The 14221-nt window shown below is 41.4% G+C and overlaps 2 protein-coding genes across 2 annotated transcripts; both read left to right on the top strand.

The window, feature by feature from the left end:
• Positions 1-4881: 4881 nt before the first annotated feature.
• On the top strand, positions 4882-6188 carry pde6hb (phosphodiesterase 6H, cGMP-specific, cone, gamma, paralog b). Its single transcript, XM_067370155.1, has 4 exons — positions 4882-4918; positions 5734-5881; positions 5963-6003; positions 6085-6188. Exons 2-4 carry the CDS (start codon positions 5736-5738, stop codon positions 6159-6161), a joined length of 264 nt encoding a protein of 87 aa, XP_067226256.1. The 5' UTR covers positions 4882-4918; positions 5734-5735; the 3' UTR covers positions 6162-6188.
• A 463-nt stretch (positions 6189-6651) lies between these two features.
• On the top strand, positions 6652-11058 carry LOC137002915 (G-protein coupled receptor family C group 5 member B). Its single transcript, XM_067362861.1, has 5 exons — positions 6652-6754; positions 7141-7265; positions 9156-10179; positions 10852-10886; positions 10966-11058. Exons 1-5 carry the CDS (start codon positions 6652-6654, stop codon positions 11056-11058), a joined length of 1380 nt encoding a protein of 459 aa, XP_067218962.1.
• Positions 11059-14221: the final 3163 nt, after the last annotated feature.

The following is a 14221-nucleotide window of genomic DNA, read 5'->3' as shown; positions in this document are numbered from 1 at the left end:
CACTTGTGTAACACAGATTTGTTGATGTTTTTCTTCATGTCCTGCTTTAGTCATGTTTTCATAGCTCAGCCTAACAAGTCTGGATTAGTCAAATTTTATTATATAATACAACTTCAACAGAACCGTAGTTGATCCAAAGTGCTTTATAGTGAATCTGAATTTAAAATAGAAGAGGATGAGGAAAAAATGGAGATAAAAAACAAGTATCAAAATCAAACAAATTGTATATATATATATAGAAAAGCAACTATTCAAAAACACATACACAGCATCACTCGAACGCTAAAAATAAGTCTTTAAACGGGATTTAAAAGCGTCCAGTGATGGAGAGGCCCTGATGCTCAAAGGTAGACTGTTCCAGAGCTTTGGCTACAGGGAAAGCTTGATCACCTTTTGATTCACAAGAACGAATTCACAGATAAAAGTAACTGATCACATGATCTTCATGACCTAACAGCTGTGTTCTGCATTAATACCATCCAAGCACACACACACACACACAGCATTGAGCAGTGGACACGCACACACTCTCACACACACACACACACTCACACACACACACACAAACGCACACACGCACACACGCACACACTCTCACACACACACACACACACACACACACACACACACACACACACACACACACACACACACACACACACACACACACACACACACACACACACACACACACACACCATGAACACACACCTGGAGCAGTGGGCAGACAACTTCTGCTGTGGCGCCCGGGGAGCAGTTTGTGTTTGGGTTTCACCTCAGTCGTGGTATTGAGGGTGGAAGAGAGCGCTGTACATTCACTCCCTCCAACCTTTGGGTTACAAACCCGACTCTGTAACCATTAGGCCATAACTACCCCTGGTCTGGTCTAGTTTTGGTCTCTGGCAGGTCTAATTGATTTATATTCATAATCTCAATCTCTTCTGAAATGTACAACTGTGAAATACAATGTGTGAATCAATGTAGACAGAAAGAGTGCTGCTGTCACAAACTCAAATTATAGACATCCATTCACATTTTCTACATGCATTCAGTTTAACTCAAACGTAAAAAGAAACATTTGATTCTACAGTAATTACATTATATATATAAAATGGGCTGACAATTAAACAACACTGTAATTTTCAACTACAGTAGAAGTCAGAGAGGCAAATCATTGAAATTAAAATATGCATACACTATGTTTCTTAACATCATCCCTGAAATGACTGCAATATTAATTCTTTTATTCTTTTATTTTAATCTTAAATCTATTGATTCTTTGATAAACAGCTATTTTTCAATCATTTCAAGTTTTGGTCTCAGGCAGGTCTGGTTTAGTCTGGTTTGATCTGGTTTTAATGTCTGGCAGGTCTGGTTTAGGTCAAGTCAAGTCACCTTTATTTATATAGCGCTTTTTACAATGCAGATTGTGTCAAAGCAGCTTTACATTGATAACTGATACATAATTTTTAAACAATAAAACTTAAAGAATAGTGTCAATGCAGGCAGATCAAAGCACTGTTGAATAAATGTCAAGAATACTGTTGAATATCAAATGTCAAGTCAAATGTCAAGTGTCCCCAACTAAGCAAGCCAAAGGTGACAGCGGCAAGGAACCCAAACTCCATCAGGTGACATCAGGTGGCAAACAAGTGGCAAATAGGTGTTAAAGTGGAGAAAAAAACCTTGGGAGAAACCAGGCTTAGTCGGGGGGCCAGTTCTCCTCTGGCGAACAGTGCTTTGTTACAATCAGGTTGCTATCATAAATCTGATAGGATTGCAACAATCAAAGTATTTATTTCAGTTCCATACGATTGAGGATCGTATTCATCGTATTCGCCGATATGGACGGTTTGTTGAGGAACTGTGCTACTGGCTGTCGTGTTGATGATGTCTTCACAATGGATGATCTAGTTGACTCGATCTCTGTTGATACTTCAGGGCTGCGTTGTGGTCGTGTCCAGTTGAGGATCGTATTCATCGTATTCGCCGATATGGACGGTTTGTTGAGGAACTGTGCTACTGGCTGTCGTGTTGATGATGTCTTCACAATGGATGATCTAGTTGACTCGATCTCTGCTGATACTTCAGGGCTGCGTTGTGGTCGTGTCATGGCACCGGTCCTCGGTCTCACCTGGATACGGCCTGGATCCGGTTGATTACAGTAAACCTCGGGATAAAAAGAAAGACTAATATTAGCGTAGATGCCATTCTTTTTCTGATGTAACGAGTACATCTGGTGTTTTAGGAAGTGTTCCCGGTTCCGGCTGACCTAATTTATGCAGCCTAATAATCCTTTAATGGATTTGAAAATATAAATTGATAATGTGTTATGTGTATGCCAGGTTAAAGAGATGCGTTTTTAGTCTAGATTTAAACTGACAGAGTGTGTCTGCTTCCTGAACAATGCTAGGAAGATTGTTCCAGAGTTTAGGGGCCAAATAGGAGAAGGATCTACCGCCTTCAGTTGATTTTGATATTCTAGGTATTATCAGCTGGCCTGAATTCTGAGATCGCAATAAACGTGAAGGACTATAATGCTTTAAGAGCTCACTTAGGTACTGGGGAGCTAAACCATTTAGTGCTTTGTAAGTAATTAGCAAGATTTTAAAATCTATACGATGTTTAACAGGAAGCCAATGCAGTGATGACAGAACTGGGCGTTACAGTAATCTAGCCTTGAGGTCATGAACGCATGAACTAACCGTTCTGCATTCTTCATTGAGAGCATATGTCGTAGTTTAGATATATTTTTAAGATGGAAGAAAGCAGTTTTACAGATGCTAGTAACATGGCCTTCAAATGAGAGATTGGTATCAAAGAGCACACCCAGGTTCCTAGCTGACGACGAAGACTTAACAGAGCAGCCATCAAGTGTTAGACAGTATTCTAGATTATTACGTGAAGAAGTTTCCGTTCCAAAAATTAGAATCTCTGTTTTTTCTGAATTTAGTAGTAGGAAATTACTGGTCATCCAATTTTTTATATCAGCTATACATTCTGTTAATTTTGTGAATTGGTAAGTTTCGTCAGGGCGTGAAGAAATATAGAGCTGAGTATCATCAGTGTAACAATGAAAACTAACGCCATGCTTCCTAATGATATCTCCCAAGGGTAGCATGTACAGGTCTGGTTTAGTATGTTTCATGGTTTAGTATGTTTTACGTCTCTGGCAGGTCTGGTTTTGGTCTCTAGCAGGTCTGGTTTGATCTGGTTTTGGTGTCTGACAGGTCTGATTTAGGTGTCTGACAGGTCTGGTTTACTCTGGTTTTGGTGTCTGGCAGGTCTGGTTTTGGTGTCTGGCAGGTCTGATTTAGGTGTCTGACAGGTCTGGTTTACTCTGGTTTTGGTGTCTGGCAGGTCTGGTTTTGGTGTCTGGCAGGTCTGATTTAGGTGTCTGACAGGTCTGATTTAGGTGTCTGACAGGTCTGGTTTACTCTGGTTTTGGTGTCTGGCAGGTCTGGTTTTGGTGTCTGGCAGGTCTGATTTAGGTGTCTGACAGGTCTGGTTTACTCTGGTTTTGGTGTCTGGCAGGTCTGGTTTTGGTGTCTGGCAGGTCTGGTTTTGGTGTCTGGCAGGTCTGGTTTTGGTGTCTGGCAGGTCTGATTTAGGTGTCTGACAGGTCTGGTTTACTCTGGTTTTGGTGTCTGGCAGGTCTGGTTTTGGTGTCTGGCAGGTCTGGTTTTGGTGTCAGGCAGGTCTGGTTTTGGTGTCTGGCAGGTCTGGTTTTGGTGTCTGGCAGGTCTGGTTTTGGTGTCTGGCAGGTCTGATTTAGGTGTCTGACAGGTCTGGTTTACTCTGGTTTTGGTGTCTGGCAGGTCTGGTTTTGGTGTCAGGCAGGTCTGGTTTTGGTGTCAGGCAGGTCTGGTTTTGGTGTCTGGCAGGTCTGGTTTTGGTGTCTGGCAGGTCTGGTTTTGGTGTCTGACAGGTCTGGTTTAGTCTGTGTGTGTTTGTAGTTACGGTACAGTGCGTCACCTGTCTCTGTTAAAGCTCAGAGATTGTTTGACACTGGTTTAGAGCAGATTAGCCCAGATTATTAACCCAGATGATGAGCTGCATCTTCAGACAACGTGTTTCTCTCTGAAACCGATGAAAGCTCCTCACAGTCACATATTATGTAAAACACATCATGACCATCTACACTGCATGATGATTTCACAGTGACTGGAGCTCTACTGCATTAAATCATCTGTCATACAGAGTAAGACGTGCAAATGCTGTTAATCGCAAACTTATATCCATAATCTCAATCTCTTCCGAAATGTACAACTGTGAAATACAATGTGTGAATCAATGTAGACAGAAAGAGTGCTGCTGTCACAAACTCAAATTATAGACATCCATTCACATTTTCTACATGCATTCAGTTTAACTCAAACGTAAAAAGAAACATTTGATTCTACAGTAATTACATATACTTTATATTTTTTATTTATACTTTATATAATACTTTATATTTCTTAACATTATCCCTGAAATGACTGCAATATTAAATCTGTATTGATTTCACCCAAGACAACCATTAATTTCTTCATTGATGCTTTATGAGAATTATCATGTTTAAAACTATCTAAATCTCTTATTTACTTTTGAATGTCCAGACATGTTATTTGTCCATTTTCATGAGTTTGTGTCCGTGAAGTGAACTGCTGCATCTTCTCACATGTTCGAGAAACGAGCCCATAACCCAGAGATTAAAGTGTCATGACCGCACACACACACACCTAATGAAGAAGCCTAAAGAGCATTAAGTCCATTAGTGTTTCCCTATCGGGAGACGGCCAACGGAGGGCGGAGCTGCTCTCTGACCTTCAGTGAGACTATAAGAGAGCGGAGGGACAGACAGCCCTCACTCCACACACACACAGACGGAGAGAGAGACACACACACACACGCCGCTCACGGACAGCAGACGCAGGTAGAGACACTTCACTCCTAACTCTAAACAATAACTCAGACCTCTGTTCTGATGTACTACCTCTGTATATTTGATTTCTGTATTATTTAGGTTGGCTTATTAAGGTTTCTATTCCACACCAGTTGGACATTCTGACTGACATTCTGTATTGTATGAAATATTCCTGATCATGACAGAACGACAGAGAGACAAGTGTCTCATGTGTTATCTATGATCAGTCAGATGGAGGAAATCTCATAAGTCTGTTATGTTAATGAGATTAATGGTATTAACAAGGCAACATGAAAAACAGAGTCTGATGTGGATTATTGAGATGATAATCTGATGGAGCTCACGATCATCCTGAAGACCTTTATTTTGTGATTATGACTGGCTGTATGTATGTTATCCCACTCGTGTACGATCAGTCCTTTATTATGTGAGAAGAAACATGCTCGGCTGTGATCAGTCTGAGAGGATGAGCAATAATGGAAGGAGAGAAGTCTCTGGATGGAGAGGAAGGCAGTGATCCTTTAACCCCAGATGATTGTGAGCGGCAGGGTTTCCAGGTTTTCACAACAAAACCCGCCCAATTGCTACTCAAAACTAGCCCAATCGCATTTCAGGAAGGGTCCCACAGAAAAAAACTGCGCTCCAGGGGGTAAAATCCGCGTTTTTGGCGGGGCTGCCCTGGTAAAATTTGCATCCCTGAAGCTAAATATCATGTTATTTGGGGTGGCTTAAGCCTGCGGGTGTAAAAAATGCCCAATTCTGCTGGACAACCACAGACTTGTCAACACTGTGACTGGGATCATGAGTGTGGCTCTGTGTTTCAGACATGAACTCCGCTCCTCCAGCGGGAAGCGCTCTGGCCACGCCCGCCGGCACCACCGGTCCCACCACACCTAAGAAAGGGCCGCCCAAGTTCAAGCAGAGACAGACACGTACCTTCAAGAGCAAGGCCCCCAAACCCGGGCAGAAAGGGTACAAACACACACACACACACACACACACACACACAGAAGTGGAGAGTCACTGACCGCTCTCGCTCCCTCTCGTCCGCAGGTTCGGCGATGATATTCCTGGTATGGAGGGTCTCGGCACAGGTGAGTCACAGTATATGAACAGTAAAGAGTATATGATGTTTTTCTCTGTCCTGTTAACGGCTTCATCTCGTCCCGTGACAGATATCACCGTTGTGTGCCCATGGGAGGCATTCGGAGATATGGAGCTCAGCGATCTGGCCAAATACGGCATTATCTAAACCCCGCCTCCTCCACATCACCGCCTTTGGCTCCGCCCCTTCTCGCCCCTTTGTTTGATGTTGTCGTGTGGTTATGACGTGTGATGGTAAAGGACTGATTCAACACAAGGACTTTGTCATTATTGATATGATTGCTATTATTATGATTATTATTATTATATAATATTTTATGTTTTGTTTATGTTGCGATAAAACGACAACCTATCCCCTCTCCCACACCCCTGCTGTCAATCAACACCCCTAGCCGTGACTCCACCCTCACAGATCACAGAAGGCAACAGCGACGACATCACTTCCTCTCATAGAGCCTGTCCCATAAACACATTTATATTACTAAATGTGTCACTTGTGATTGCTGGAGTAGAAATCCAATTAAAGTTTCTATTTTCAGTAAGTCTGTTGAATTCATTGCAGCAGAATAAAAGCAGATGATGAATATGATCATGAAAGACACACTCATGTGATTAGCGTATCTGCGTGAGTGATTGTGATGAACGGTGTGTGTCAGGAAGAGCAGAAACTCCTCCCATCCACCACACCTGAGAGACACAGAACGTGTGTGAGTCTGGGATGGACGGAGCTACGGGTGGCAGGTACGACTCTTTCATCTCTTAATTCTACGAATCTGATGATGAATGAATGAAAGCAGGTCACAATATTCATGACTGTGAGCGAAACATCATGTTGCACTGTGTGTGTGTGTGTGTGAGTGTGAGTGTGTGATAGACATCTAAAACTCTTTTTTGCATCGTTGCTCAAGTGTTTCCTTCAATCATACTATCAGATTTCATCATGTAAAGAGTCATTAAATGCTTGTTTCATTGGAGACACACAAACGTCATTTCTGAACATTTATAAACTGTTTGTACCTACAAAAGCAAAGGAGAAATGACGTGTGAAAGAGTGAAAATGGTCACTAGCGGTGTATGAAGCAGGAAAGACCTTTGTTAAAGCCAGAAGATAACATCTCTGATAGCAGAGTCACAACTGCGCTTTTGTCCTGGAGAGGAAGAACAGCACATCCGTCAGCTTCAGAGCTCCACAGGTGTGATCCTCCACCTTTACAGTCCTGCCGGAGCACATAGACTACATGTGTTCAGTTCAGTTAGGTTAAAGGTCATAAATACAAGTGAAAGATCAGGACAATAAGAGAAAGGGTAAACACTATACAGTGAGGATGACAGTGGAAAATAAATATAATCTACTGTTCAAATGTTTGTTTATAATACTTGTGTACTTTTATTTAGCAATGAGGCATTAAATTGATCAAACATGACAGTAAAGACATTTATAATGTTACAAAGATTTGTATTTCAAATAAACGCTGTTCTTCAAACTTTCTACATCACAGTTTCTACAACCATTTTCAACTAATAATAATAATAAGAAGAAGAAAGTTATGTACTCTAGGGCTGTGAGAATCTAAGGCTGTGTTCACACGTTATAGTTCGGTTAGTTATAGTTCTTAGCATTCACACCGTCATTTTAAGAGTGAAGATATAAAAAATAAAAATGTAAAAAAAGTATTTTGCGACAAACATCCAGAGCAATGCTGTGTTCTGGGCTACATGCTCTCACTGTGTGTGTACACATATGATGGTATTCTGACACGGCTCTGTACCAAACTGTGATGTACACCATCGTGAGCATTCTGTCCTTTTTAGGGTTGTATCTTGTGACATCACTTCCTGTTTTTGGTTTGTTTAGATATCTTTGGTATGTGTTGCATTCAGGTTTCATTTGAACTGCACAAGGTTCATTTGTTTCGCCCAAGACCCATCTTTTCAGTGGTCTTGGTCTACGTGCTGGGTGCACACCAGTGTTCGAATGGCAGCATTCACACTTATTCAAATGAACAGAGCAATCGCACCAGATTTTGTTTTAATCGAACCAAACATGTGAACACACCCTTAAAGTTGCCATATTATGCTCTTTTACAAACCCAAACACGCTCAAAGTGCTTGACCAATCACAACACACTGCTCCAGCCGACCAATCAGAGCACATTGTGCTTTTCAGAAGGAGGGGCTTCATAGAGACAGGAACTAAACAGAGCGTTACTGACAGACTGGGAAGAGAGGAGCTGAACAATGGAGAATATGAGGAGAATAATCAACCTGCTCTAACAGAGCACAGAAACAGTTTGGGAAATGTCCCAAGGTACTCTGAAACTGGCGTAAACTGAAGCAATGGCGTAAAACACAACGTTAGTGATCTTTTAAGTTCATTACAAAACTGTAGCGGGACATGCTAAACTATGGCGGGTCATCAATGTAATTCAATCAGATACAATCATTTGATATAGAGTGCAATAAAGCAGAATAATTAATCAAATTAAAAATGGCTATTCAGCTGTATGTGCTTGATATCAGCCCACTCCTGTACATCCTTTAGCCTAAAATCATCAGACAATCTCTTCTCAGGGAAGTGTTAAGCAAGATGTGTGAATTAACAATGAACAATAGATGGCAGTAATGTACAGTTTTAGTTTGCTTCAATGCATTGCAGGTTCATCAGAATGAAAAGCAGAGTGGTTAGTTAGCTACTGGAAAAGCTACACTGAGCTACTGCCAAGCCACTGAAAAATGTAGTTAAGTTAGTAGTGTCACTATGTGTAGTTACCTACTCCCCAACACTGCCAGTCCCTTACAATAACCACGAGTTTCAACAAAATACTGACTCAACCAGGCCCCGCCCCTTTATTCTGCATATGAATTATAATTTAAATGAGGAATATTGTGAAGAAAACTCAAGACTACAATGGAGGCGTTTCAGGGAGTTCAGAAACAGAGAATAACTCCTGCTGGAGGGAGAGCTTTTTCATGCTCAAACAGCGACATTATAGATAGGTAATGTTACATAATCTATAGATAGATAGATAGCATCATTTCTGTGACTTTCTCTGGTTATATGATGAAAACACAAAGATTTAAATCAAATCAGTTTGAGCAAAAGCAACTGAAAGTCAGCTGAGAAACTCTGTCTTTCCTGTAGATCACTGTGAGCGTAAGAGAGAAAAGAGAAAGTCACGTCATCATCTTCAGGATCTCCATGGATCTTCTGGTCCAGGTTCAACGGTCGAACGGCTCCAGGCCCGCGGGCTGCGGCTCCGCTCTGGATCAAGCGTACTGGCCGCTGTGTGACACGTGGGGCATCGTGGTTCAGGCCATGGCCGCGCTGGGCTTCGTGAGCTGTGTGGTTCTGATGCTGGCTCTGCTGCTGTGGTCGGCGTGTGCGTCCTGCCGTCGGTCCGGTGCGCTGGCGGCGCTGCTGCTGTTCCTGCTGGCCACGGCCGGCATGTTCGCTCTTCCCTACTCCTTCATCATCTCTCTCTCCCCGCAGACGTGCCCTGTGCGGGTGTTTGCGTTCAGCGTGTTGTTCAGCGCAGCGTTCGGCGCTCTGTTGGCGCGCAGTCTGGCCCTTCGGGGCGCGGCGCTGGCGCGCGGGTGGAGGGAGGTGTGCATGACCGCGGTGCTCGCGCTGGTGCAGGTGATCATAGCGGCGGAGTGGCTGCTGGTCGTGCTGGTGCAGGACAAGAGGACATGCCAGTTCTCACAGCCAGAGTTTGCCATGCTGCAGATCTACGTGATGGTCCTACTCGCCGCGGCGCTGATGCTAGCGCTGCACCTCCTCCGGCGTGCGTGTGTCACCTACAGCTACAGCTACAGCGGACAGACGGATCGGCAGGACAAACTGCAGGCCGGGCTGCTCGTCCTCACGCTGCTGCTGAGCGCCTGTGTCTGGATCGTCTGGATCACGCTCCTCACCTACGGGAACCGCGCCATGGGCCGCAGCCCCATCTGGGACGATCCTGTGATCAGCGTCGCACTGACCGCTAATGGCTGGGTGCTGCTGCTGGGACATGGCTTCACTCAGGTCCACTTCATGTGCAAGAGCGAAGCCCGTATGAAAGACCCGCCTCTGGACTTCACGGGCTGGACGAGACCAGCGGCTCCAGAGGACCCGAAAACAGGCACGGACAACAGCGGCTTCCAGATGGACACGGACGGGAGGAGAGGTAGAGAGAAACATACAAAACATACAAACATATATCTTAAAGAAGCAACAAACGTATAATTGAAAACATGCAAACTCTTGTTCCAGAACAAAACCAAAACATTGTATCACATATTTATTAGCCTTTTTTGTCTAAGTCTTTAAAACAAAATCAATTCCAGTGGATTTTTACTGACGGGTCTATTCTGTGTTTTGTCTCACTACACTTTCAGATTCTTTGACTTGTTTTTAACATGTTTAAACTTGAAACAATCGAAGTGTCTGGGAACTTTAGTCCAGGTTAGCTGGCACAGTGTTTAGTGAGGTGGTCAACATTTTTAGAAAAGACACTTGACACCTGTAAAGACAAAATCGTCCTTTTAGGAACATTTTCAGTTGATAAAATATGCATTAAATGTCCAGGCTTTAAGGCTGTTGTGAACGTTTCAAACAGCAGATGGCGCTGTTGTACAATCTTTTCTCGGGACAATCAGATTCTTACTGCATTGAAAACAGTATCTTGATGCTTCTCAAGAAATGTGTCTTGCTTTAAGGATTTTTAAACATTTTTACTGGAACATTAGACATTAATAAATCATAGGCTAGTCATCAAATACAGGATGTATTGTGAAACATTTACCAACAAAGCTGCCTATGTAGGGCTCAGGTTAAAGGTCACGTGTTTCTGTTGCAGGTCAAGACGTGGCGTCTTCTGGAATCTTTATGAGTGTGAGTTCTTATCATCCAATCACAATCCTGATGATGTCACTGTCACATGGTACAATCTGCAGTGTGTTTTCTGTTTCAGGAAATCAGTGCTGAAAGAGACTACAGCATCCCGCGTCCTACGACCACCAACATCAACGGGCCGTACGACGACTACTACGGGAGCAGAGCTTGACGACTATATTATGACTTTTGTGGTTGAATTTGCACACTCTTTTCATCTCCTAAGTTAATAAACCCCTTGCAGAGCATTTACAAACATAAGAGATATGTTGTTGTTTAGTACTGCCCTTCAGAAGCTACGTGACCTGATATTACTTAAAACAATGACCGTTCACACCTGTGCAAAAGTTTCCACCCCCAACTCTGTGAATGCTTGCAGCTTTTGTTATAGTTGTGTATGAGTCCCTCAATCCTCTTCAGTGTGGAAAGATGGATCTCAATTACTCTGTTGGGAAGAGCTGGAAAACCAGAGAAGGTGCAGGAGCTGGAGGAAAGACATACATGTTCTAAAGAGAATACTGGGAACTTTAATCTATCTAGATTTTCTTCCACTTAAGGAACATTCCTCTAATGTATCCTGAGAACTTTCTCCATATGAATCTAGTCCCAGCACAGGACTGCTCTTCTCTCAACTCCACAGAAAGGTTCTTTAAAGTGTAAAACTGTTCTTCAGATTATTAAAATGTTCTTCACACTTAGAGAAAATGGTTCTTCTTTCAAACCCGTTCACTGAAAGATTCTAAAAGTTACTTATTAAGTTATATGGAACAAGAAAAACAGCTGAAGTAATCGTAGATCAACATTAGCTTTCCTTCTTATACCCTGAGCAAAGCATTGTGAAACATGAGTGGAACACAAACAAACACCGAAACCAACCGACAGGAAACCTTAACCATATTCTCCTCAGTGTGTGATTAACAAATCAGTTATCACTATTTGGGTCACCTCAATTCTAGTTTATAAGATGTCAGATGAGCCTAAATGTGACACACAAGTAAATAAACAGCACATGTGTCCTGTGAGACAAAGAGACTCCAGACAGAACATATCCTGAGCCTGGATCGAGCCTATCGATCAATCCCTGAAGCAGCAGATGGCATGTGTGATGATGATGATGAAGATGAAGGCCATTGTGCCATGGTTAATTCACGAGTACACCTTTAAAGGATCAATGTTGACTAGACCAGTACAGAGCTCCACCCATATTTACTGTCCTTTAATCTGTCCAGCAAACATGAAGCTCATTTAACACAATGAAAGCACAACGCTGCTTTACATTGACATAGGTATTATTATTTCTACCTAGATTTAAAGGTTTTTCTCACATGACGCCCCGCTGTCGTCACTGATCCGGATTAACTCTGTCCTGGTGTAACAGAACCGTATTGAGTTTCACACACTGATGTAACCAAATGTAATCTGCTATATTCTAATTTTCAGCACAAAACAGGGACATAATTGTACACAATTTATATAATTTAAGTGTATTATTATTATTATTATTAATTATTATAAGTTTTTTACAATCACTTTGCTACTATTTTCAGAACGTTGATGTCATTTTTCACAACTCTAGACAAAAAACTCACAACCAATGATCAAAATGCATATTTTTCAAAACTCTAACCCTTTTCTCAATTGCTTGGATACAATACACATAAAACTTAGATCATTTGTTCATTCAACAAAAATCACCTGTTCAATATGACAAAACTTAACATCAAATTACTACTATTTCAAAAGGCAATTCACACATTACATTTCAAATGAGTGTCTGTTCATTTCCTTACAATGATCTAACTATCAATTGATACAACTGCTCAAAATGATAAGTAACTGTTGCATTACTCTTAATGCATAGTTGTATGGAAACAGACAAACAATCTTCCATGTTTACTGTAAATCATGAAAGTTTCAGGTTAAAGAGATTCATTGTCACCAATTAGTCTGAACCAGACCACAATATCCATGGATGTAGCCCAATATTTTATCATAATGCTTCATCAGACACTGTCTATGGCCCCAAAGACTGTACCACCTTCTCACACTGCAAAAAATGCTGTTCTTACTTAGAGTTTTTGTCTTGTTTCTAGTCGAAATATCTTAAAGTTCTTAAATCAAGAAGCATTTTCTTGACAAGTAAAAATTATTTTCTTGTTTTCAGGAAAAAATGTAATTAATTTTGACTTATTTTTCCTGAAAACAAGAAAATAATTTTTACTTGTCAAGAAAATGCTTCTTGATTTAAGAACTTTAAGATATTTCGACTAGAAACAAGACAAAAACTCTAAGTAAGAACAGCATTTTTTTGCAGTGCACTCCTGTTTTGTTTCTTACAGTACAAGCAAGCAAGTTGAGGAACACTGCATTTGATGTTTTACAGTACTGTCTTTTCTTTTCTATTTCATAGCTAACTATTTTTGCTTTGATTCAAATAAACCTATGTTGTGATTGTATATTACAAACTTTGTTCAGTGATTCTGTGTCTGTAGTATTCTCTCTACTACTGCAGTACTTTTACAGAGTACATGTAGTTCCATAATGAAACCTGTATCACCTTTTTTGTTCTACAATATTTAATGATTGTACGAACAATGACACAGTGAAACTATCGGTTGCTTGTGTGTGGGTGATCTATAGTTATGTTTCAATGGTATTTCACAGTAAATTTGTATTTTGAACCAATGATTGTGCAAGATTTCTCTAAAGATGTGAATGCACAATGCAATGTTTTGAACATTAGACAGTCTGTGTTACAAGTGATAACCGTTTTGAGTTTTGTGTCTAGAGTTTTGAAAAATGACATCAAGGTTCTGAAAATAGTAGCAAAGTAATTGTAAAAAACTGTATTATTGCCGTTGCCAACGCGCATGCGTGGATCGCGTTTCTCCGTTCGCACGGACCTGTGTTTATTTTGCTTTCTCTTTTTTTTTCTCCACATAAATTTTTTAAGTCCACTCCAAATGCATGTTGTAAAATGACCACGTGGCAACTTAATAATTGTATCTGATCTAATAAAAACATAACCCCGTTGATTATACAGTTTAATGTCGAAAGTCCTGTCTGGATGGATGCCAAATGGCAATGAAAAGAACCTATTATTTGCCATTAAAGTGAAATTAAAGTGCAAAAATTGACAATGAATTTTGCTAGAGACTCTTAAAGTAGAGCAGTGCTGAACCATACAGGTTTTCCGCGTAAATACTGACTCTTTTCAGCAGAAACAGGTCGGTTATGGTTTCGTTTACGCAGTACAGAAACTCTTTTCATCCGCAGATGTCACTCTAGCCGATGACCAATGAGCGCGCGCGCTGCGAGGAAGAAGCAGGCGCGTG

This window comes from Chanodichthys erythropterus, chromosome 3 (genome assembly GCF_024489055.1).
Source record: "Chanodichthys erythropterus isolate Z2021 chromosome 3, ASM2448905v1, whole genome shotgun sequence".
Taxonomy (NCBI): domain Eukaryota; kingdom Metazoa; phylum Chordata; class Actinopteri; order Cypriniformes; family Xenocyprididae; genus Chanodichthys; species Chanodichthys erythropterus.
The sequence above is the reverse complement of the archived record's forward strand: the minus strand, read 5'-3'. Positions and strand labels throughout refer to the sequence as shown.